General features: G+C 39.9%; 2 protein-coding genes and 1 long non-coding RNA gene across 5 annotated transcripts; 1 reads left to right on the top strand and 2 right to left on the bottom strand.

Annotated features, from left to right (window-relative positions):
• The first annotated feature begins 21 nt into the window (after positions 1 to 21).
• On the top strand, positions 22 to 15,710 carry OLAH (oleoyl-ACP hydrolase). 2 transcript variants are annotated; one of them, XM_068673871.1, is made up of 7 exons: positions 22 to 8,635; positions 10,682 to 10,813; positions 12,142 to 12,280; positions 12,887 to 12,986; positions 13,931 to 14,100; positions 15,036 to 15,118; positions 15,351 to 15,710. In XM_068673871.1, the coding sequence occupies exons 2-7, from the start codon at positions 10,684 to 10,686 to the stop codon at positions 15,482 to 15,484; spliced, it is 756 nt and encodes a 251-aa protein (XP_068529972.1). In that variant the 5' UTR covers positions 22 to 8,635; positions 10,682 to 10,683; the 3' UTR covers positions 15,485 to 15,710. The 2 variants fall into 2 exon arrangements, with proteins under 2 accessions (XP_068529972.1, XP_068529971.1); XM_068673870.1 differs by lacking the exon at positions 22 to 8,635 and having other exon boundaries at positions 8,872 to 10,813.
• On the bottom strand, positions 11,762 to 15,344 carry LOC137852287 (uncharacterized). The gene is made up of 2 exons (XR_011093755.1): positions 15,078 to 15,344; positions 11,762 to 12,245 (listed from the first exon to the last, which is right to left on the bottom strand). It is a non-coding gene; the product is annotated as an uncharacterized lncRNA (long non-coding RNA).
• Positions 15,711 to 15,859: 149 nt separating the features above from the next.
• On the bottom strand, positions 15,860 to 25,609 carry ACBD7 (acyl-CoA binding domain containing 7). Of its 2 annotated transcripts, XM_068673873.1 has the most exons (4): positions 25,323 to 25,609; positions 16,388 to 16,505; positions 16,215 to 16,277; positions 15,860 to 16,127 (listed from the first exon to the last, which is right to left on the bottom strand). In XM_068673873.1, the coding sequence occupies exons 1-4, from the start codon at positions 25,332 to 25,334 to the stop codon at positions 16,054 to 16,056; spliced, it is 267 nt and encodes an 88-aa protein (XP_068529974.1). In that variant the 5' UTR covers positions 25,335 to 25,609; the 3' UTR covers positions 15,860 to 16,053. The 2 variants fall into 2 exon arrangements, with proteins under 2 accessions (XP_068529974.1, XP_068529973.1); XM_068673872.1 differs by lacking the exon at positions 25,323 to 25,609 and having other exon boundaries at positions 16,388 to 16,577.
• Positions 25,610 to 25,832: the final 223 nt, after the last annotated feature.

Below are 25,832 nucleotides of genomic sequence, written 5' to 3'. Positions count from 1 at the left end.
CTGGAGTTAAAGGACAAAGGGGGAAAGTGCTGCTGCTGGGCTGGGGGGGGGTCCGGGCGCCTTGTCTGCGTGCCTCAGGGCACCCGCTGAGGGGCCCTTCCCAGCTGGAGTCCCCCCCGCGAGCCCCTTGCTTGGGGTTTTCTTTGGGGAGCAGACACGGGTGTTTTGTGCAACACAGGGTGTAGCAGGGCTGTGGGGTTGCCTGCAGGCTGTTAGCAGGGCGTGTGGCTGGGAGGCATGTGGGGTAGCTCAGGGAGGGGAGCGGCCCCACCGAGGGAGTGGAGGTGAACGCGAGGGTGAGAGCAGGGTTTGGAGCAGTCCTCGCTTCTGGAGCCAGTGCTTGGCCACACTGGTGCTGGGCAAGCGACACACGGCCTGCCCTGTCTGACCTGCCACAGTTAACCAGGTTCCTGCATTCAGAGGCTCCTGGCACGCTGGAAGGGCTGCTGCCACCCACACACGCACCACCCACACCTGGCGGTGTGCAACCAGGAGCTATGGCTCAACCCACAGACGTCCTCCTCTCCCCCTGTCCTTCGGTGGGCCTGGCTGCTTGGAAGAGCTTCCAAGACCCTCAGACCTCAAGGATGACCTTTCAGCCAGGGATAAAAAGCTGTCGGACGTGACTCAGCCGTCACGGGCAGGAGAGGGTGGTGCGTGTCATGCTGTCCGCATTGTGCAAGAGGTGGGAGGTATAATCTGATTGTAAAATAAATAAATAAATAAATAAATAAACAATGTTTAACAAGGGATTTGTAGTGTGCAATAGTTATTTTTAAGTAGACTTCAGGTTTAATTCAGGTTTCAGTTCACAGCTATAAATCTAGTGTTGTACAAGCATAACAAAGGCAGAAAACACTACAAATTATTTTTGCAGTCCTTGGTAACGATACCATCTCTTATCATTCTTCCCACTGGCGCTTTAGTAATTGTGAATTGAAGAACACCACTGTTTCATAAACAGAATCACAAATGGCAAACTTTTGCAATACCACCCTGAAGTCTTTAGTTTTAGAAATGGGATTTTAACTATGACATTACGTGAATTTGGACCTACCCAAAAGTTTTCCATCCACACATTTTAAATAACACCAAGGCATGCTAATGCCCTATTTAGACTGTAAAGGTGGAAGCAGGAAGATATTTTTTTTTTGCATTGTTCTTCAATATTGTACTTGCATAGGAACACATCTAGCATTGATGCTGTGAAAACAAAGTAAGGAAAATAAATTGTTCATCTGCTGAATTGCTGCTTAATCCTGCTCTTCTGTTGTTGCTCAAAAGAAGGATTATTGTCTAAATCTCTACATTTCTAGAGCTAGAAGATTAAGGACATAAAATGACATAATGGGGATCACATCTTCTTTCTTTGCTTTTTTTTTTTTTTCTTCCCTGTGGCCTTAGCATCAATTTAAAAACCTGCCACACAGAGAAATTTCAGCACTGCTGTATGTTTTCACTCACTGCTCATCTGAACAGACCTTTGTTCCTTGACTTCTTTGCTTCTATGCATCATACTTCCAGTTACAGCAGTGGCACTTTCTGGTCACTTCCCTGTTGCTATATGCCACTGCTGCCAGAATGGCTTCCACGTTGCCAGTCTCGCCATCCCTCCCCTGAGTTACTTCATTCAATCACCTTTTGCTTTGTGAAGTTACCTGTAAAGCAGCTAGCTACTTGTCGTTTAACACACACAAAAAAAGCTAAGATTAATGACCTACTAAAGTAGCGTTGGTACGCTAAACATCCCCGGAAAGTCATCTGTAGTGTCTTTGTAAGTCAGATGGAAGAGTCAGTTTTTATTGCCCCTTGTGACAAGTGCTTGCTGTTGCAATCTTCCACTTCCTTTTTTTCAATGTAGATTTTGTCCTTCTGTCTTAATGCCTTTCCTCTTGAATCCTTGAGCAACTGCCTGTCCCACCTTAGCAGCCTTGCCTTTACAATTTCACCTTTCATGTATGTCATGGCTCTACTCTGTGGAATTCCTCACCTCTCTCTCTCAAGTTAACAATTTCCTCAAAAAATTGAACGAAGGTTATGCAGCTGTGCCGTATCAGAACTGACAGCTGGAAATGTAGGGAAGGTTGTATTACTCCTTTTTGTGTTCATCTTTGAAGCACACACATGGGTGCAAGTCTTCCACAAAAAAATTTGTACATTCCTACATTTTTTCAAGTCTTAGTAAAGGGATGGGTAGATAGCTTTCTGGAGAACAGAGGCATATATGTATTTTTTGTCATCTGCCTTTGGATGATAACAACTACGTTAACCTTGTTTGTAATATAATCGGCTAAAAGTGTAGCTCAGAGTGATAATTTGCTGGGAAAAATAAGACCGATGTAGCAAAGAAGTTGAGTATACTGCACAGTTTTCTCCATTAGTTCATAGTGTCTAGATTTAATGAAAGATTACCATAGTCTTAATTTTTCAGGAAGAAAGACCAGCAGTTTCCTGAGCTCAGGAGATACTGAGAAGTGGTTTCCTACAGAATTTTGTCTCATGGTTTATTCATTTTTCTACCCCCTAATTGCAAGATCACACCATTAATTTTACCTGAATAGGAAAAATTAAATGGATATTAGTCCACAGTCCTACAAATGCTGTAACGGATATCACTATGCCTGTTACAGATGTGCTTTCTCTCTAGTTGGACATCTTTTTTAATTATTATTTTCTAAAAAGCTGAAGTACTCTGGAAAATATATATTTTTTACTTTTATTAAAGATGTGATTGAATGTGCACAAGCATGCATGTGATGTAGTAATGTGTAAGGTGGTGATACAGCTGCAGAAATAAGAAATTAACTGGATGACAGTATTTAGGATATCAAAGCATGCTGGTATCAAAGCTGCACAAGCTACATTTCTGTTGTGAAGATGAGGTCAGTAGAGAACCACATTGCCTACTCTCCTACATCCCGCCTGCTCATTTACTACGGATTTGCAGATTTCATGCTGATGCCTTGACTTGTTAGGGCCATCGTGTTCCCAGCCAGGTGTCTCAGATACTTTCCTGGCTGTAAGCAGTCCAGTGGCTTTGATAGTGGATTCTGTACCTGCCAGCTAGGTGGATCATTTGACTCACAGGCACCGTATCCCAATTTTATTCTTATCAATGGGCTGGTGAATAGACTACATTAAATCTAAATTCAATGAATAGACAGCCCACTTGGGTATGGGATCACTTTTTTGCCTGGCTTTCAGAATCTGCAAGCAACCATGTATACATGTATAAGATGTGTCTAGTATCTAAGTTTTACAATGCCTAGATACCTGAGAAGCCTCTGTGCTGCTGGACTACCCAACAGATGAGTTCCATGCTCCTGCAGTTCACAAGTACTCATTTCATAGTCTGAGTCCCATAAAAATATTTTCATTTGGGAAATATCAGAACAGCCCTGTGCTGCAAGCACTCAGTCACTCAGTGCTTCTCTACTAATGGCTTTCTGTTCTCCACAGGGTGGGGTTGTTGGATCTATTTCTATGTTTGTCCTAGTGTTTGGTCAATGCACATTTTGTTATTGCATGTGTATTCCAGGGCAGTTTGTATTTGTCCACCTGTCACAAGGTGAGGCCATAACAACAAGTAAAGCAAATGTAAAATCTCATAATGCCCTGAAAGCCTATGTCTCAAAAGTGTGGTTAAAAAGTAATGTAAAATATCTTTAGTATGCTGCAAGACCGTATCGGTGTCCATTTTGGACTCCCCCATACAAGAAGGATATTGTCATACCAGGAAGAGTCTGACTGGGGTCCCCAAGATTGTGGCTGGAATGTGTAGGATGTACAATGATTGATGTGCAAGCAGAGGCTTAGAGAGCTGGTTTTGTCTTAGGAGAAGAGAGCTAAATGAAGATTTAACTAATACCTTCACCTACCTAATGGAAAGGTATGAAGAGGGCAGTGGCAGGCTCTACTTGGGTGTACTCTGCAACAGGACAAACAGAAGACATGAGCTGCAGCAGGGGATTAGAGGGAAAGAAGTATCTTCACTGTGAGCATGAAACACTGGAACAAGGTTACCCAGGGAGGTTGTGGTGACCTAGAGATATCCAGAAGTCAACTAGACATGGCCCGAGCAACCTGACCTAACTTTCAAGTTAAATCAGACTTCAAAGATGGCCCTCTTTTGTCTGGGAGTTTGGACTATATGATCTTTAGAGGTCTCTTTCAACCTAAATTATTCTTTGATTTATCAGACTGCCCTTTAAGTCTTTTATACAACTATTGATAGAATTTTATTTTCAGTATATTGTAAATGTAAAGAGAGTAAAAGAATATACATTCCAACAGGGAATATTTTCTTAAAACAAAATGCAGATGTTTTTTCTCCCATTGAGCAATTTCTTTGCCAATAGTTAACAAAGAAGTATTCTTTTGACTGTGAATGCTCTCAAGAAGATTTTTTTCTACCATTAATTGATCATATCACGTAGCTAACTTAAAATTTATAGCTAATAAAAGTTTGTTTTTTTTTTTTTTTCATGAAACTTTACAATCCAGGAAATTCTTGATTATGCAGAGGAATTCTTATATATCCTTATCTATCTTCAGTGTAATAGAGTCTAAATTAGATCTTAGGTAAAAGACCAAAAGATGGGAGCAGATGAGAGATAAAGACAATTTAGAACTAACCCATTATTTTTTTTTAGAATTCCTACCTTCCAAAAAATGACATTTCCCTAAGCAGACATGCCTAGATTTCACTTAAATTCAGTTTCAGCTGAATGTTTGCACAGGGAAATCACCTGCTCATGCAATAATTCTTTCATGTGTCATTTTTACTTTTTTCTGTATTACAGTGAAATCAGCTGAAGGTGTCTTGCAGACCGGTAAGACATACTCTGCACTTTTGTTATTATTGTTTTGTTTGCTTTGTTTTGTTTTGTTCTGGTTAAGTAGGAGTTATTAAATAATACTTAAGGGCAAATTGCTCCATTAGGTTAGCACATACGTATCTTTTATATCCAAACCTTGGGATTGTATATGTAATCACAGCATGCATCTTTCCAGCTAGTTTAAATGGAACAAAGCTTGCAAAAAATGTCACAAATCCTTGTCCCTTTCCTTGTATCAACAGGACAATGGTGAAACTGTGTGGAATCAGCTGACTAATTTAGCTGAAAACTAAACTACAAGGCAAGTGTTAGTTTTCAGCCTGATGAACTGCTCTTACTACTAGGCCATGTGGTTGTTAGTGTTGACAGAAAGATTGGGGTAGAAAACTATGCTCTGGGAAGCTGTGAAGGGCAGGATTACTCTGTCATTGTTACCAGGAACAAATAAAACTGAGGGAAAATATGCATCTCCTGTCTTTTCCCTAGGTTACTCCCTAAACCTCAGTTCCACTGTTCCTTATCCTTGCTTATCCTACAGGTTTTGCATCATTTAGACTTGATTTGTGGCCACTGTTGCAGCAGGACCTGCTTTACTACTTCATAAGCATCCTAACTACGGTGATAGGCAGCTGGAGGTCCCTCTGGCCTGTGTGCCAGGCCTTGGTAACCTCTCCAGTTGTTTTTTTTCTGTAGATTATCTGCTGTTCATCAAAACAAAGTTGTAGCTGAGTCCCAGCTCTACAGAAGGAGGAAATACAGACTTCTTTGCCTTCATTCATACAGAGATGTAAAATGTTTTAATAAATAAGAACTTTGCAGCAAAGGCAATTTCCATTTTGAATAGTGTTATAATAGTGTTGTCACCAACCTGTAGTTAATCCTGTCTCTAATAAATCTCACCCCATTACTGACTTTTTGACAGGAATCTCATCTTTTTATTAGCCTATTTCTGCTTGTGTCAACGAGTTGAGCTGGTCACAGTTTGAGGCCTGCTTTGGTACATGCATGAGCAGGGAAGAATTTGTATGAGCAATTCACGGACATCAGTGAACTCTACAATCCCTAAATTCTTGACTTTTTAAGAAGGGGGTGTCTATCCATCTTCCCTGGAAAATATAAAATATAGGCCAAAGATGATGTGAGGGATCACAGTCTGCTTCATGGCCTTCTTGTCACATCCATCCATCTGTGAATTCATGTCTACAGCATGAACTGTTCATTTGGGTAAATTTTTGGGTAAATATTTTTTTAACCAATTTCTCCTTTTGTCCCATACGGTTGATCTAGGGATATCAGAGTTGGAAGTTAAGTGGGACGATGAGGCCTACTTGTGATGCTGGGAAAGCTGTAGGTGGTGCTATGGAGCACTAACAGCCCTAAAGGTAACAGATACAGATAAACAGATAAAGGTAACACCTGAATAAACAGATAAACAGATAAAGGTAACACACTTATACAAAGAGAAAGGTATAGAAAAATAGCCAAAGTTCTTATGGGAAGCCCCTCAGCATATTTGCTCTCATGTGTCCTACTTGCGGGTGGCTAGTGCAACAGCAGTGCCTGAGGGAAGGAAGATGAGATACTTGTAAGCTGTCACTGTCTGACTGAGTTGAGCCCAGCAACCGAGAAAGGTGTGCTTAGTTAACTCTACTGGCAGCCAGCTGCAGGTGGCAATTGCTATGCTGCCCAGTCAATATTTACTTTTTATTTGTTGTGTGGTTGTTCATGCACTACATGCTAACTGACATTAGGAGAAAATTAATTTTCTTAAGTGATTACAGCTAGTATTCAAGTCATGCACACAGATTTCTATTAGTTTATTGTTTTTTGTTTGTTTGTTTGTTTGTTTTGTTTTGTTTTTTAACTTTCTTCTTCCAAGTCATACTTCTTCCAATTCCCATTGAAATTGCTGTATTTCCACTTTATTTGTTGTGCCAGAGCTGCAGAACTACTGAAGCAAAAGGTTCAGAGTGAATTGAAGCTGCACTAATATTATGGCTCTTCCTGTCATCCTGTGTGGTCTTCAAATACATTTTGTTTGTTTTACTTCTGTCTATGCAAGGACTTGCTTTTGTCCTGGTTTTGCATTCATTTGGGAGTTGGCATCCAGTCCTGGTTGGTGCTTTCCTTGCCAAACGCATATTTGTTGTCCTGATTATAGATATTGCTAATTATGTATCTTTTCTCCCCCATCAACAAATTATCATGGGATATCAGTTTTTCATCTGTCATTTTTCCTTGATAAACCACATGCTGCATGTCTGTCCTTAGGCTACGATAAATACAAACTATTATAAATCAATTTAATCCTTTTTTTGGTGAACTAAATCCCAATCTCTTCACTATTTCATTTGGCCAGAATGGTCTCCCCGTGACATTTCCTAATGATTTGTGATGAGATTGCATATTTACTCCATGCACTGGTGGAATTGCTACCTTCTGGGGTGTTCCGTCTCTTCATTTTCTATAAGAGCTCAGCTTTTTATGTCTGGAAGGGCTATCTTAGCAGAGACTTTGTATGGTACTACTCCTGGGCATCTATTGCAAGCCTCTCCCTGTAACTTTAGTTGCTTTATATGTTTACTGTACATTAGCCTAATGCCTCACTTTTTTATGTATTCAGATCAGGTCTGCCCTTTTCACACTTCGGTTATCTCTGTCAATCACTTAGTTCATTCACTTAGGCCTTGATATTTCTTTAATTGCCCTCAGTTGTCCAGGGTCCAGTTGAACTCCCTCAGAGCTCAACAGATGCCTGGCATAGTTGTTTATAGGTTTCTTCTGCTTCAGTTACTTTCTGTCCATCCTAAAATATTGTCTTCAATGCTTTTAGGAGTTGCTGGATTCGTGGCAGTAGATTGTCTTTCTCATGCAATCTCCTGCTGCTGCTGCTGCTGCTGTAAACTTCAACTTTAGGCTTGGAAGTCCTCTATTCCCCCATTGTCATTTTCTTGTGCATTTGTAGAAAATAATATGTTCTCTCTCATAAGCTCTCTACTGGCTATGTCTTGCATCTGATCCGGTGGTATAAGCAGAAGTTTGAGTGAGAGTATTTAGTATTCTGGCGGCATTCATCTGTCCCAGTCTCCCCAGGAGATCCTAGGTTGCTGATAGCATCTGATCCCCAGGAGCACAATGTACTAGGCAATACGAAGCCCTCACATTGTGACCACGGCGTGTTGTTCATGTGCCACTTCTTTCAAGACTGCAGAAATTGTAACTGGCCTATTGAACAAATGCAGTGCTTTATTCAAATCAGGCACTGGTCTTCTGTGTTTACATTTTCAGCCCCTACAAAACTGTCCAGCAGTGGTGTGAGTGCTGTTATTCTGAACAGGGTTCTTCTAAATGGTTGGGTTTTCTTCTTTCCTTTATAAATGCTTTTTCTTCAGTTAGGCTTTGGGCCTCCGCTCTTAAAACTGCTCTAGCTTCTGTGCTGTCACTGGCATGCTGACATGTGCTGCTTACAGCACTGGGGTTGACGTGGAGCACCCTTCTGCAATTGCTTTACATCACACCTAACACGTGGCGCTCTAGTCTCCTTTGGGGACTCGTGTATTTCAGTCCCTGCCTTTTTTCTGGTGCCTAGACTCCTCCCCTTAAACCTGAAAAAATACTTAAAGCAAGCACCTGTGCCACCCGGGTGCATATCCCTTCCTCACTTGCAAGACGGGCTTTGCCCTGTATCTGCTAAGACGTAACAGTTCTGGGTCTTGCTTCTTGTTACGCAGCACTGACAAGTGGATCGACCCTTGGGCTGTTGTTTCCTGGCGCTTGTGTCCTTCATAATTATTCAGGTATTTTGCATCTAAAGTAAGCTGGATGGTGATAAAATCTGCATGAGTGGCAAGTGTGAAAGGCTCTCAGTGACTGGTGATATATCTTTAAATAGCTTAAGGACTTTGACAAAATGTGCTTCTTTCTCATGCCTGAAATTTTTGTGTCATCTTTAGAATCAGTTTGAGATTTTTCTTAATTTTCCATCAAGTTAAAAGGTTTCCAAAATGTTTGAGTGTGTGTCTTTTTGTGGGAGTAATGGTCCTGACACTAAATGAACCTACCTGAGGAATTACATCTTCCGCAGTGCTGGTTCCACCATTCCTCACTAATTTCAAAGCTCACAGGCTTTTGCCTATTGACTTTTGCTCCAAGTTTGTTCATCTTGCTTTTCTTGCAGTTCCTTTGATGTGATTCTTAACAGATGCTGGCACACTTCCCAGTTTAAACACACCTGAAATTTAAGAAAATTTCAGCCACAGCAACATCACAGTAGATTTTCTTCTCTGTCGGTTGCATTAAAAGGAGTATGAATTGCTACCTATTCTGATCCAGTTGCATTTCTCACACTTGTTGTGCAGGTAGAAAGGGCTGCATGTAGATATGTAGGTGTATTTATGATTAATCTGCCCTTGCATATACTGAGCTATGTTCACAGGGAAAAATAATATCTGCAAGGATTTTCAGCATCTTGGAAATGTGTTTTGTTATTTTTTTCTGCTTATTTTTATCTAGTAAATACTAGTTCTCCAGTCTTTTTCACAGGAACATGTGATTTTATTTTAATGGTTGCAGGTTTTTTATTATTCTGTTTCTCTATTGCTTCTAAGTAATTTATTTTTACTAGGTTTTTGTGTTGTTCATGGTGTTTTTTTGACAGAACACAGCCTGGTACACGGTAAGTAGTAGGATGTCACCTGAGTGCTCACGTCAGCGAATCTAATCAGCAATAAAGAAGAGAAAAGGAAAGGAAAATAAATCAGGAAAGAAAAAGAATGGTTTAGAATCCCTTTTCAGATAGTGAAGACAGTGTCTGGTGCTAACGACAATGCAGCTGGCATATTTGATGCTATTTTTCTTCTCAGTATGAAGGGAGAAGTAGTTATAAGCCTTGCTTCAGCTGTCACTTTTGTCTGTCAGGAAACAAAAGCACTAAAGCTGCTGTGATAAAACTGAACGTGGTTCTGGTACCTACACCATCTCAAAAAGGTTACAACAAAATCAGATGCCAGAGAAGGGTAAGGATCATGGTCATGAGTATGGAAGCACTGCCATATGAAGAAAACCAAAGTAAACCAGGCCTTTTCATTCAAGAAAAAGAACTGACAAAAGAACTGGAACATGACAGAAGATCTCAAAAATACTTAGAAGCAAATGCTGAGAGATGCACCATTCACTTTCTATACTAATCTGAGGGCACTAATTCAGTTGTAGGAGTCCTGTTCAATACAGAAAAGGAGCTCTTTACGCATGCAGAGGCTAGTAGATCATTGCAAGAGGATGTTGTGGATGTTAACCACACCTAAGGGGAGAGTGGATAAATGCATGGAAGAGAAATTCATAGATGTTTCCCATATATGAAGAAACTGCATCCAGCTATTCCCTGGACATCCATTTTTACTGCTGTTGGAAATAGAATACTGAACCAGGTGGTCTTTATGTTTTCTACCTCTTCTATTTGGGTATGCTCTAAAAGCCCGTGTTTTTAAAGGGTCACCTTGAAAACCCAGATTGATATCTTTTGCTGCTTGTTCTTTGTCATCAGTGACTCAAATAGAAGAAAATATTACAAAAGATGTTGCCCAATGCTATTCCATCACCATTTATAAAAGCAGAACCTGGTTTCCACAGTCGCATGAAGATTATCTCATAACTGTCTATTGCCATAGCACAAGCAGTTCTAATGACAGAAAATATTAGCCCATTGTTTTAAATCTTACTTCATTCATTTTAATTTTCCTGTACCTGAAGAGTCTTGTTCTAGAGTAATGTGATGTTTTCTTGTTTCGTTTGTTGTTGTTGTTGTCGTCGTTTTTTTGTTTTTTGTTTGTTTGTTTTTCTCTTAGGAATGGATAAGGTGATTGCCCGTCCATACAAAAGGCCAAATGCTCTCTGTAGGCTGATTTGCTTTCCCTGGGCTGGAGGTAACTGTTCTTTCTTTATTCGATGGTGCGAAGCCTTCAGCAGCATAATTGAAGGTTGGTCAATTGTGTAGTTAAAGACTTTAAGAAAGCCGGGGTCTCTGAAATGCACAGTTGCAAAATATAATGCTCTTGACAGCTGTGCAGTCTTTCTCCAGTGGATATTATATTCAGAAAGGAAGTCTACTAGGATTCCACATTTCCATTGGGATGCTGGGTATACTAAGCTTCTGTACCACTTTGGATCAAATTATATTTAATTAAGTTAAAAAGCGACATCCTGAGAGATAAATTTCACAGAACTATAGTATGCTTGTCTGCCTTGGAAACTGCTGGTTTGATTCAATAAAGGGCAATGCAGTAAAAATATGCTACTGCATATTTCAAAGGCATCAGCAGTGCCTTATATCCTTATATAAGAACAGTGAAGTCATAAGAATTGTTTTTTAATGTTGAGAGGCTGCACAGAATGAAATTCAGTTTATCAAGCATTTTTGTGTGGATAGAAATACTTCTAACAAAGTTACTAAGAAGATAGCCTAGGAATGACTGCAGAGCCAGAGGAATAAAGTCAGGGAGCAGCACGCTCCTTCAGATCCTTTAATTGTGCTGAAATAAAGTATAAAAGACATGAACATTTTTGTACTACTGTCTGTGGTATTATGTGGTGGCTTATTCTGTCTCTTGTAAAATACTTCACGTTTTACCTGTTATGTCCGTGCTAGTTTGGCAATGTGTTCAATGTCAAGGAAATTTCAGAAAATCACCATTTTTACTGATCTATTGATTACTTATTTTCTCTAAACAGTGAGAGGAAAAACTCCTAATTTTGAAAGGGGTGTAAAAAGATAAGATATGCCCTTTTGTATAGCTATTAAATCCCATCAATTTATACAATTTTGCATTTTACTGTGTGCAGCACTGAAGAGCCTTCAAAGAGGAAAATGGGAACTGTATGATCCTAATACAGTTTGTTAACATTCTAATGTTGCCCTTGAAATGATATTTTTTACACAACCCTCAGAACTGGTTTTATTGAAATCGTTATTTTTATTAATGCCTACAGCAATAAAATTGTTTTGAAACCTCAGCTGAGATCATGACCTTGTTATCATTTTAAGTGGATTTCTGACTTAAGGCATTTATAAATTTGATCGGTGGGAGAGGCAACACTTGTCAGTTAAGGAAGGAAACCTGATCTGTCTTTAATCACAGGATTAAAATATAGCAGTAGCAATAGCAAATACACTGTATCAACTACAAAAAGGATTAATTTAAATAATCTGTATACTCTGCAGAATAGAAAATTTAGTAAAAATGATGTTACTGTTTTTTCTTGAAATGACTGTAATTCTTCTCCCTCCCTTCCTCCATCTCTTCTGTAGTGTCCGTTATAAGGCTTGCTGGAAGAGAATGTCGTGATAAGGAGCCTTTTCCAGAAGACATGGCAGAAGTAGTTAATGAAATAACAAGTGCTTTGTTAAAAGATCTGCAAGAAAAACCATTTGCATTATTTGGTCACAGGTAAAGATGTATACGTTTTAGATACCCTGGTGAAGGAACTGTAGGAGTAGATAGTGACTTGTCTTTGTTTGCAGAAACCCTAGGCAGATACACTCTGCAAAGGTCTTTTGTCAAGCCATGCTAAACCATGCTGCTAATCTCAAAGACTCTGGTTATTTGTATTTTGATTACTTCAGGCACAATGTCTTCTAAGAATGGCAGTGCTGTGATTTATTTTTACACTAATAAATTATAATTGTTTACTGGTAATATTTGTGTCAGTGCTCACTCTAAAGTGAGAACATAGGGTGAACAAATGTGTAGATTTTGAAGATCACTTAGTCCCAAGTATTCAAAATAACCATCCTTACTGGAATTCAGGAAACTACTAGAATAAATGGGGCCGAAAAACGTCTAATTTGTAAAACTAGTCTGTGTTGGAAGGTACTTTGTGTGAGTTAGCTAAATCACTGTATGTCATTTATACAGAACCATAAAATTCACTAGAGTTACAGTTTCAATAAATGTTCAAGGTAGCCAGTTAGCACTAAAATTCAAATTATGTTCACGCTTTCCAGTTTTTACTTAATTTTTATTATGTTGTTTTAACTTCTCTTTTTGCTGCAGTTTTGGATCTTTCGTTAGTTATGCACTTGCAGTACACTTGAAAGAGAAGCATGGATTAGAGCCGGTCCATATGTTTTTCTCAGGGGCATATGGCCTACATGTAAGTTATAAATTTATTAACAACAACAACAAAACAAAACAAAAAACAGTGTATTAGATGGCATGAGTAAAACACTTGTGAATTTCACATTGCAGAGTATTTACTGTGGCTATCCTTAGCCTAGGGAGAATGGTCTCCTTGAGCTAATGCTATTTTTTCTGAATGCTCTATTATTTACTCTGGTCTTTGACTTAAAAAAGCAATGAAAACAAAACATAAAGTGGCACTTCCTGCTCCATAACATGTGAAACAACTGTCTTAATCTAGCATTTTATAAATCTCCTGCACCAGCCCTCGGTACATTTGACAAAGTATTTCTTTCCCTCCTCATTCTCTGTTGCCATTGTAATCTGTTCTCAGTTCCCTCTGCTTCTGAGTTTCTGGTGATTCTGTTAGTCTTTCTCAGTAAAACAAATGAGCTGGCTTTTTCCCAGCCATCTTGTCCTCAGTCATCATTTGCTCTTTCCATTCTTCTGTTCATGGTGCTTATTACCAATGTTGTTCATTGAGCTAGTACTTCATGGAAGACATTATGATTCCCGAAAATTTCCCTAATCTGTGGGTCTCTCCAGTCCTACATTAGTTGGCATTGTATCTACTGCAAGATTTTTCTTTCTATTATATGTTTTATTAATTTTCTTTCAATAGTGAGATTCAAACTTTGGACAAAAACACATTAAATGTTATCTGTCTGGAAGTCTCAAAACATAGTGTTTGTCTCAGTTATAATCAGTTAAAAACCAGTCTACTAACCCTACCCTGTACCTGCAAATGTTAAGCTAATCAGCCATTGTGTATTGGCAATAGAGAATCTTCATACCTTTTTTACTAAAGCAGTTATTAGTGAAAATACTTTTTAATGTGGTGTATGTTAGGGTGTATTATTCAGTATTATTTAATATGGTGTATATTTTATATGTCACCCCATCTGTTTTGTCTGACAGAGTGAATATTTTCATCTGATGGCCAAATTGCCTGAAATAGAAGATAGTCGCTTGCTTGAACATATACACACATTAGGAGGAACTCCTCCTGAGTTTCTGCAAAATGAACAAATCACCACACATTTGTTACGTGTTTTAAAAGAAGACCAGAAAGTTCTTGTCACATATCCGTAAGTTTTATAATTTTGTATTACATTTATATTTTAAAGCTTTACTTATGTCTGGTCACTTCAGGTTTTCTTTTTTCTGTCTCTGAAATTTGTTCTAGATTTTGAATTAGATTAGTTATATAAAATAAATAAATAAATAAACAGTAAACATAGTTTCCTCCTTTATGTGTTTTTCTAGTGTTTATACCACAGATGAAAACACTGCTTACAGTAGTGGATACTACTGTTGTTACAGTCGTGAATATATCACTGTAGAATTACGATTCTACTTAAGATCCAAAATTAGTAGCCACTACAAGGACTCTACACTCACACCTTTTATTGTTTTCTGAGAGTTGTAAGATCAGCTAATCATGCTTCAGGATCATGCTTCTGATCCTGATCAGCCTCCTGATCCAAGGGCCCCTAACCTATCTGGAAACAAAGAATCCCTTTATTCTAGGAATCGAGAGGGTAACCAGCTTCTTCTGTCCCACTCACTGTCTCCAGTGGACCTTAACCACTCAGCTTATGTAGCTGAATGGTTAAGGTTTCTCATCCTGGCAAAGAGAAGGACCCATTTTGGCCCTTGCAACCTGACATTGCTAAGGGCCTGAAACATCAGAACTTGGATATAAGCAGACAACATAATTGTTTATTATCAGTGAGAATTTTTAATGCAGGTTGAATTTCTTTTTTTTTTTTTTTCCTAACTGCTAGGTCATATTTTCTTTAAAATTCGAGACATAAGTGCAGTAAGGTAAGGGGCTAAGACTCTTACAGATACAGAAAGTCATTTTCCTGATGTTCTGCGCAACTTAATCTATAATATTTCTGCTATGTTATAAATTTTCTGTTGTGCTTTTGAGTAGAAAGAAAAAGCTTTTTTATATGTGGAATCAAAACCCAAACATAGGTATCCTATGGAAAATTGTATAACTTTTTTGTGTTCACAGTTGGCATGATGTAAGAAAGAAATACTTCTCTTGTGATCTTACCTGCTTTAACGGGTCTGATGAAAAAAACCATGGTTCAGAAGGTACTTTACTTAAATGGCTTTCCTCTCATACTTAGGCATTTTCCTGATATAACAAATCATTAAATGAATGGAGTTCTTCTGAATCTTTTACCACCTTCTTAAATGAAACAGAAATATACAGAAATGTGGAGAAAAACAGTTGATATGTGATTTAAAATAATTAAATAATAATTTACTTATGTAAAATGACCACAATAGTTTACATTTCTTTTATATTTTAAATCTTTTTCAGCCTGGCTTGCAATAACCAGTGGAGATACTTCCATTTACAGTCTTCCTGGAAATCACTTTTATCTAATGGAGCCTTCTAACGAAACTTTCTTGATAAAATACATAACTAAATGTATAGAAAATTGTGACATATGAGTATTTCCCTCCATTTTAATAATAGAAGGTGTAAGATAACTCCACAGAACTTAATAATTAAGTCATTCTTTCTGTTAAATTGCATTGTTATGCCTAAAAGTAACTCTGTTCCTCCAGAATATTTTTATTGTAATCATTTAAAAGCAGTTGTTCTGTTACAAAAATAAACATTGTCTTCATGTCTTAAAAGTAAAAACTTTTCATCTTTTCCTTCTTTTCATCTCACACATGCACAAACCCTTCACTGTATTCAATAACATCATTTGCTAAAAAAAGACAGCTGTTGTTTTACTTTTAGAGCTTCTCTGTATGCTACTGTAAAAATGCTAAATGTAATTTAACATTCACAAAAATCCACAATTCTTAAAAGAAATATCTATTTAATAGGTTCAAATTTATTTAGAATAAGATGTAGTCCAAAAATACAGTATATGTGTAAACACCCTTTACCATGCAATGGTTCACACTTAAAAGATTTTACTGTCAGACTACTACAGTTATTTTTCTCAGCAGAGTTAGTTCATTAGCTACCGAAGAGTTAGTTAGTAGTGGGAATTACTCTGAGTATTCTAAATCCCATATTTTTCTACCATTGTTTTTGCTTTAGAAATATAAGCATTCATGGCATCCTCCTTTGATATACCTGCAAAGGAAAGTAGGAGTAATTATTGGCTTGTATTTGCAGTTCTATTTAAGTGATTACGTGTGGTAAATTTAATTGCTTTAACACCTTTTTTCAGGTTCCATGCCTCCCATTTGGCTTTGCCTTTCAAATCTAGCATTCCTGGGCACTCTGCCAAAATAAATGCATACCTTTATTGATTATCATGCAGGTTTATACAACATTTGCTTGATTGCAAGGTATGGGTGTAAATTTGCTGTTATATATAGTAACAGGAATACCAATATTAATATCTCCAACTGTAGCCTGTTTGTAGAATCCATACAGTTCCTTCAGTTCTTCATCTGTTGGTCTTGTTTTTAATTTTTTTACTTCTTCTGCAGCCTCATCAAAGTCAGCCTGATGCAAGAAAAAAGAAAGTGTTAGTGTGCCTCTCAAGAGGTGTGCTTGAAACATTAATTTTAACATGCACAGTAGTTCAATAGATAGGCTCTATTACTCACATAGTTTTAGTAGTAAGTCTATGTATTTTCTCCACAAAAGAAGTTTAATAAAGCTGTAAATTATTAGAAGGTGAACTTGGCCTACTTATTTAATAGGATCAGCATAGCTAAAATGAGTAAACCTCTTTTTTCCAACAGTTTTCTATCTAACCACTTGGAACCATTACAGACTGTCTAGTGTCAGAATGGTCACAGATTGTAGTGGGTTTACATGGCAAGGTTTTAGTAGTGGAGGGCTGCAGGGGTGGCTTCCCTCAGTATATTTGCAAACACCAAGCTGGGGGGAAGTGTCGATCTGCTGGAGGGCAGGAAGGCCCTGCAGAGGGACCTGGACGGGATGGGTGGGTAGGTGGAGGTCAATAGGATGAGGTTCAACATGGCTCAGTGCCGGGTCCTGCACTGTGGCCACAACAACCCCATGCAGTGCTACAGGCCTGGGGAGAGTGTCTGGAAAGCTGTGCAGAGGAAAAGGATCTGGGGGTGCTGGCTGATGCTCGCCTGGACATGAGCCAGCAGTGTGCCCAGGTGGCCAAGAAGGCCAACAACATCCTGGCTTGTACCAGGAATAGTGCAGCCAGCAGGAGCAGGGAGGTGATTGTCCGTCCCTCTGTGCTCTGTTGTGGTGAGGCCACACCTCAAGTGCTGTGTTCAGCTTTGGGCCCTTTGCTACAAGAAGACAAAGACATCGAGGGCCTGGAGCGTGTCCAGAGAAGGGCTGCAAAGCTGGTGAAGGGCCTGGAGCACAAGGCCTGTGAGGAGCGGCTGAGGGAACTGGAACCCACTGTGGAGCAGGTGCAGAGAGTGACTGTGAAGGAGCGGCAGAGATGAAGCGCCAGGGACTGACCGCAGCCCCAATTTCCCATTCCCCTGCGCTGCTGGGGGGAAGGAGGCAGAAGAGGGTGAATGGGAGGGTAAGGTGTTTTAGTTTGTGTTTTTAGTTTCTCACTGCTCTAGCTTGTTACTAATAGGCAATAAATTTCTCTGATCTCCCTACTCTGAGTCTGTTTTGCCCATCACAATAACTGTTGAGCGCTCTCCCTGTCCTTATCTCAACCCTTGAGCCCTTTTCATCATATTTTCCCCCTCTTTCCCTTTGAGGAGGGGGAGTGAGAGAGCGGTTGTGGTGGAGCTTGGCTGCCCACCCAAGTAAAACCACCACACGGATACATTCATGTAATGTGTGCAATGAAAGCAGTGCGTATGTCCTTCGCATTTCGTGGTGGGAGCATGAAAAGGCACTGAACTTTACAGTGCTGCAGTAATCTCCAAATCATTTTGGCCTCATAGCATTGTGTTGGCTCTAATGAAGGAGCTCCCCTGTGGAGCCAGTACCTCTGAGAGGTACTGCACACTTCCTCCTTCATTTCCACCTCTGTGATGAAAATGCATTAGCTAACCAGCTGTCAGCACACCCATACCTCATGGAGACTGGAGCAGTGCGACTGCCAGGACAGCCTTCCACACCCAGCTCTCAAACACTGTAGAGCACCAAGTAAAGCATAAATTAAGGCTGAAATACACCTTTCGTCTTCTCGTGTCTCACACTCACATCAACCCAAGGCTATAGCTGCTATTCTGTCTATAACCTAAGTCTCAAATTAGACTTTAGCATAGAGATTGTACTCTGTTTCATGCCCAGGATATGTCAGATAGCAAGATTTTTGCATAGCAACTACTGAACTGCCAGTTTACTACCACTGCTATAGTGCAGTAAACTCCTACATAGTACTGTCAGATGTACTATGGTGTAAAAAAGGTGCTATATGCTGCTTTCAGTAACTATTGCAGCTTCTGAGTTGGATATGCCTTTGCAGAAGCACAGTGTATCACTCAGAATGTGCTATTACATATATACTTAATGTGTATAAAAGCAGCCTATAGTACATGTAAAAAATCAGCTCTGTATCCAACAATTGTTTCAAGGTGATTCTGAAGTTTTGTTTAAATACCCAAGACCCTGGTGGTATCTCAGCTGACTGTACCATGCTCCTTTAGGCTACTTATTTTTTCCTCTAGTTAGAGGAGAGGGTTTTTTGGTTTTGTTCTAAATAAGAAAACCTATCCTGTATTTGTCTTCTTAATTGATGCTGTTCTGCTTGGCAAATGACTGTGCTGGGTGGAGCAGGTGAAGGAAATAAAATAAGCAAGACCTGCGCTCTTTATAGCATTCTTTATTTTAACAGAGTGAAAGCACAAGACGGGCATTTCTGTTTTAAAATAACTAAAGAAAGAAAAGAATTTAATTACTGACTGATGCTCAAGCATATTTCCTCAAAGAAAGGCCCCTTCATGGAGTCACAAACTATACGTTCATCGATTTAATGGCACATCAGCTGGTGGCTGGCTGCTTTAAGGCACCAGCAGGAGGTGAAAGAGGTTAAGAACAGGTAGCTGGGGTCACTGATCACAGTGATCTTACACAGACACCTGGCCACTATCCTATCATTATTGTTATTATGGAAATTCAGTTTGTCTAATGGGTCTTCCCAGCCACAACATTTGGAGAATTTTCTAATTTTTGTAAAACTATCAATTGCTATTTGAAATCAACAAGGAGAAAGCAGAAGTCTTTTAAGAACAACACTCTGTGAATTTAGATCTTGAGGCCTGCTTACATCTACAGTTTGCCAATGTGTTTTCTTCCCTCCTTTGGCATAGAGAGAGTTCTTAGTGAGTCAAGGTCTTAAATTTAAAAGAAAAACAAGAATTCCTTGGCAAAGAAGGTTTGTTATATTTCGAAGGCAATCCTCTGTTAGAACAGAGCTGCTTTTTCCCCACCTACCCAGTTAGCAACTATAGCGTCACCAGTGGTGACTGTGTCGCCATTTTTAAGAACAGAACTTATATTGCTTCTGGGCAGATTAGAGATGAGAGATTATCTATGTGGTACTTAGAACAAGACTGTCTTGAACAATCTGTGAACTGTATGAAATATATAAACAAGAAAAGGAGGACTAAGGAGAATCTCCGTTCTTTATTGAATGTGGGGGTAAGCACAGTGACAAGAGATGAAGAACAGGCTGAGGTACTTAATGTCTTCCTTGCCTCAGTCTTTAGTAGCAAGACTAGCTCTCCCTGGATACCCTGCCCTGAGCTGGTAGATAGGGATGGGGAGCAGAATGAAGCCCTCATAAACCAAGAGGAAATGATTAGTGACTTGCTACACCACTTAGAGGTACACAAGTCTATAGGGCTAGATGGGATCCAGCCAAGGGTAATGAAGGAGCTGGTGGAAATGAGCTCCAAGCCACTTTCCGTCATTTATCAGCAGTCCTGGCTATCAGGGAGGTCCCAGTTAACTGGTGGCTAGCAAACATGACACCCACCTACAAGAAGGGCTGGAAGGTGGAACCAGGGAACTACAGGCCTGTCAGTCTGACCTTGGTGCCGGGGAAGCTCATGGAGCAGATTGAGTGCCATCACGTAGCACCTACAGGATAACCCGGTGATCAGTCCTAGCCAGCACAGGTTCACAAAAGCCACACTCTGCTTGACAAATCTGATCTCCTTCTACGACAAGGTGACCCACTCAGTGAATGAGGGAAAGGCTGTGAATGTTGTCTTCCTCGACTTCAGTGAGGCTTTTGACACAGTTTCCCACAGCATTCTTCTGGAGAGACTGATTGATCATGGTTTGGATGGGCCTACACTTTGCTGGGTGAAAATCTGGCTGGGTGGCTGCGCCCAAAAAACTGCGGTGAATGGAGTGAAATCCAGTTGGAGGCTGGTCACTAGTGATCACCAGGCTGCCCGGGAAAGTACGTGAGTCACAGTCCCTGGAGGTATTCAAAATGGTATGCAACGTGGTGCTTGGGGACATGCTTCAGAGGTAGACTTGGCAGTGCTAGGTTAATGGTTGGAACATTTTAATCTTATAGGTCTTTTCCAACATAAACGATTCTGTATCTGTATGAAAAACAAAAAAAAACAACAACTTGCTTGCTATTAGAAATAAATAATAGCTGGGAACAGAGTTTTGCAAGCTCACTCTCAGAAGTGGTAACGTTGACTTCCTTGTCAAATATTGCTCCAGTGATCAATTCCCTAAGAACAAATGGGAAGATAAATTGTTCTTACACATCTTTTAATGTAAGAACATTGAGTTCCATCCATTAAGTTGGACTAATGGACTAAAATTACAAAGCCAAAGCTTCCACAGGTTGTTTCCTCCTTTGAATGACTGCACGCAACAAGGTCTGGTGAAGAACAACTTTTCTACAACTTGTCAGTTTAGGAAGAAAGTGAAAAAGCAAAGAAATCTGCTCAAAATCAGCGAGGCAAATGCAAGAATCCAGTAGGAAACACCATCAGGCCTGGTGCTTTATAGGTTTCTACAATTAGTCCGAATGCAATGGCTAAAAGGTGGCTGGACCCCAGAAGGGTAGTTTGCTTTTCATTATTTGCTTTAACAGCATTTAACTGCATCTACACTCATTTGATCTTTACATCGTCTCACTCCTGTGGCAGAGAAGCAGATGACAGCATCATCCTGACCACCATATGGCAGCAAGGAGCCTTGATTCTCGTCAATCAAGGACGGTAACAATTATTTCAGTTCCAGTTGTATTGGGACTCCCAGATGTCAGAACAACAGCTACAGAACAAGGCAAAAAGGTGAGTACAGGCAGATGACAGCAGCTGCATGTGGGAGAAACTACTCAAGACACAAAAGAAGCTCCGTTTGTACACACACAGATTTGTGTGTAGAAACTCTTGAAACTCTTGACTAGGGCTCTGGGGCTTGATTGATACTTTAATGACACAGACCGTTCCCCTTTGAAGCCTGACAAAGTAGAAATCCCATTGGTGGCACCTTACAACTAGGCTACCTGGTATAAGCAAGCACATCTTGGCGAGTCTATGGAGGGTCCTGTTTAAAAGTAGCAATGTAATGATTTATATAGAATAATACGGAAAACATTTCCCCAACAGCACGTCAAGCATCATTAAAGCATCTAGTTGTTACCCACTAACTAAAACTAAGGATTTATTCTATTCTTTCCCTGCTCATCTTCTATTTATTAATGGGAGAGACCCCAACCACAGGAAAGAAACTTAGGAGGGGGGGACACTTTATAGCAAACACTTCTTGGGATTGTATGAGGGTTAAGAGGTATACAAGAGCATGCAGGAAGCCCTACGCCTTCACAGTATGTAGTGACCTTTTAATAAATGTATCTAACACTGAGAGTTTTCTTCTAACCTGTATATGGTGGCAGTCCATAGTTTGAAACTGTCTCCTCACTGCCAGACAACATTTTGAAATTGCCTCAAGGTAATAAGCTATTGCTTATTTTGCAATGGAGCAAGAGTTGTTACCTTCTGGCAGGTGTGAACAACAAACATTTATCTAAACAAAATAATTTCAGTTTGACTTAATGTTTTAAATTGGCAACAGTGGCATTCACAGGGATGTAGATTCAGTCCTTATCAGTAAGAACTTCAGATATGTACATTCATGAACAAACGGATGGTTTTGCTGTCTTCATGGTGGTGAAATATCTCAATGTATAGGTCGCAAGAAACAGTGTTAGTAGTTGACACAAAGTGCAAGTTAATTTCTGTTCTTCTAAAACTCCTTTAGATTGCTGACATTAAAAGGAAATTGTTAAATATAAAAACATTTTATGAATGTAATTGAATAAGAATGAACATTTTTCATGACATTGACAATTTCATTGCACTTGAGAAAGCCTCTGGCATCAGCTGCAGTGGTACTTGCCCTAGGACAAGTTGTTAGGTCAACAGGAAAATTCTCTTATCTTCTACATCTACTTGTTCTTGATGCCATGGAAGAAAAATCCATACAACAAGAAGATACTACTCTCAAATTTCATTAGAGAAATCGATTCTTTCTCCAGAAATGACAGCTTTGATAGTTTCCAGCTTCAGTGCAAACAAAACCATTCTGAGTCATGCATCATTCAAACATTTACTTATCCTAGAGGATCAAAAGAAACAGATCTTTGGTCATAAAAGAAAAGAAGGAAACATTGCTTTAGTTGTTAATCATAGTCCATAATTCACATGTGCTTTTTGTAAGCAATATAATAAAGATCTCCCTATGAGGAATTCCTAGTATTTGTAATATTAACACTTTCTTCTTGCAAACTTTATTTTTTTTCATTTGCAATACTTTTCTTCTTGTTCTCCTTTTGTAGTGTCACTGCACTGGGATTTCCTACAGCCAGAAGTGCCTCAGCAAGGTCTGATGTTAAGCCCATTCTTAATTTTTCACCAAAGAAAAATGGGTCTGTAGTCTAACAGTGGACAAACATGCATCTGCATATGACTGACAGAAACACTTTCAATAGACATGTATTACGGAGATGCGCTTAGCGAGGGAAAACAAAATCATTACTGAAACCTATGTGTCTCTGGATTAAGGAAGAGACCGGAACTGTGCACCTCTGACACGCCCAGGAACAAAGCATTTCCCTCACACTGTTGGTATGGATGCATAAAAGGGACCTACGTTTCCTTAGGAAAACATATTTGATGGCCCACCACCTTTAAGACTGCTTTTCTAGATAAAAGTTTATTAAACGCAAGGGAATGGCACAAAGCAGTGCCAGAGGAGGTTCAGACTAGATAAAAGGAAAAATTTCTTCACCATGAGGGTGGTCGAACACTGGAAGAGGCTTCCTAGCAAAGTGGTTGATGCCCTGTGCCTGTCAGCAGTCAAGAGACATTTGGAAAATGCCCTCACAAATACACTTTGACTTTTTGCCCTGAAGTGGTCGGGCAGTTGGACTCAATGATCTTTGTAGTCTCTTCTAGCTGAACTAATCTGTTCCGTTCTGTACTAAAACAAGTGTTTCATTCTTCATCCCAACACCAGTAGATGCGATGTACTTTACTACACGTATCAGTGACTCTCACACCATCACAGACATCTCCTCATATTATCCACACACGTACAAACAAAAGCAGCATTCACACTCTGTTAGCACTGAGATGAAGAAGTGGTATCAATATTAAAACACAACTGAGCTGCCGTAATTAATTGAAGATTAAATAAGTTTTATCTGAATCTTCATATTGTCACCACTGCTGTGCTCAAGTCCTTGTCAGGACAGAGATAAGGACTGCTCACGTCAGTGGAAACCTTCCAAATGCCTTGAATCATTTTCTGATCTAAACTTCACAAGAATGAACTAGAAGCACACTAGACTTGTACAGACAAAAGATAACTGAAAAAAAATAATAAAGTTAATAAGCTTACCTTTATATACTTTTATTCTAACTGGATCTATATGAAATATCACAAGCTACTGTTTCAAAAATATGCAAATGCATATCTTAAGCAGCAAGAAATGCACAGAAATGAAACTTTAATGTTTTTTTCTTCATCTCCCTCAATCCAATCATTGTGCACAGACTCACAGATTTTGCTTAGGATTTGCTTGCTTATACAACATACTTAGGAAGAGCCTGTAATTTCCTTTAATTGTACAATGATAAGATTCCCCTTTAATTCCTCAAATTAAAAGCAGAAGTCTGTGTATATTTATATATATATGCAGACATAAACATACACACGTGCATTAAAGCTAAATGCATGACTTATCTGACTACTATCACAGACTTCCTTTGTGCAAAGAAAAAAATTAATTTATTTTCAACAGAATATTTTAGCAGATTGCAAAACTTAGAGATCTCTTTAAATATATTTATTTTATAGAGTGAATTCAAGGCAGAAAACAAACTACAGTTTCAATGATCACTACACAAAGGAGGCGTTATGTTTGGGATTTGGCAGCTCTTAGCCATTTAAGCAGGATTCTACTTCTTAGCTGCAAAGCAACACAATGAAACCTCTGTGCCATTCCACGTAACTGCAGCTCAAGAGAAAATTGCTGAGCTACTGACAATACACTCCCTGCATCTAGGTCAGAGCGTCGTGTTGCTCACTCTTTGCCACACACACCCCCCCCCACACACACACACACAAACCAAGCTGAGACGGACATTATAATGAGAGCAGGATAAAAAGGGCTTGCAAATCTTAAAGTGAAAGGGATAACAGAAAGCCTAATAAGAAACTACAGCCTAATCCATCAGGCCATGGGCAAGACAAGGAAAGTATTCACACTTCACTACAATGGTACAATGATAAAAGCCAGCAATGAAAATAACTTCCTCGGGAATGATTTAAATGCAGTCAGAGAGAAAGCAGAAGGAAGAAGCTTTCCTACCAAAATGCATCTCAAAATGTACCACTCCAAAGACATACACACCCCAAAAAAATTCATGCTCTCTTAAATGTTATTCGTGTTTCCCAAATGCACATAAACCACTGATTCAGTTAGAAGTTTCCCTTTTTCTTCTGTAGCTCTGAGTAAGTAAGTAGCTAGCACCTAAAAATTAAATAACATACCTACCTCTCAGTGCGCAAGCTAGTCCCAGCAAAGTCAGATGTGCACACAAAGAAAACAATTCACACACACTAAGAGCATTTGTGTCTCCTACCTCCGCAAAATTACATGAGCCTGGAGCAGTTCAAAATCAGCTGCCTGTGTCTCAACCTCCACTTGCAAAAAGCAATGCACTGTTTAACTGTCAGAGGCTTACGTGCTGCAAGGTAACCTTGATTTTGCAGCAGCAATCCTTACGGTGAAGAAATACGTCTGTTTCTGACAAGGCATTGCACGGATGGACGGTGCATCCCTCTTGCTCCTCTTCTGTCTGGCTGGGATGCAGAATCGCTTACCTGGAGAGTCATGGTGCTGTGGGGATGCCCAGGGACCAGCCTCGCTCCTTCTCCTGCGGGGACACGGAGCTTCTGCCTCCCAGCTCTGCAGAAGCGCCCCGCAGGGCGGCAGGGGCCACACGTGATGGGGCCGGGCACCGAGTGGCCTCATCTGGGGGCCGTGCTGGGAGAGCTGGCCTGCCATCAGGGCTGGTGAAGGGATATTGGCTCGATTTGCTGTGTGCTGAGCCCACGAGGGTGCCCACGCTTGTCTCCTTGGGAAAGCTGAGCTCGCGTCTGTACCCTGGAGGATCAGGCCACCAGCTCGAGAGCAGAGCTGCAGCAGGGTTTCCAAGGCACTTGTTTGAAAAAGGGATTTCCTCGGGGTGAATGAATGCGAGCCTGATCTGAATCGCCACCAGCACCGTCACTGTGAGCATCCTCTCCTCTGCAGCTCGACCTGGTGACCGGCCCTGTGGGGACCTGGTGCCCACTACAGTGGGGCCGCATCCCACAGAAGCTGGGTTTTCT

Source organism: Anas acuta, chromosome 2 (genome assembly GCF_963932015.1).
Source record: "Anas acuta chromosome 2, bAnaAcu1.1, whole genome shotgun sequence".
Lineage (NCBI taxonomy): Eukaryota > Metazoa > Chordata > Aves > Anseriformes > Anatidae > Anas > Anas acuta.
The sequence above is the reverse complement of the archived record's forward strand: the minus strand, read 5'-3'. Positions and strand labels throughout refer to the sequence as shown.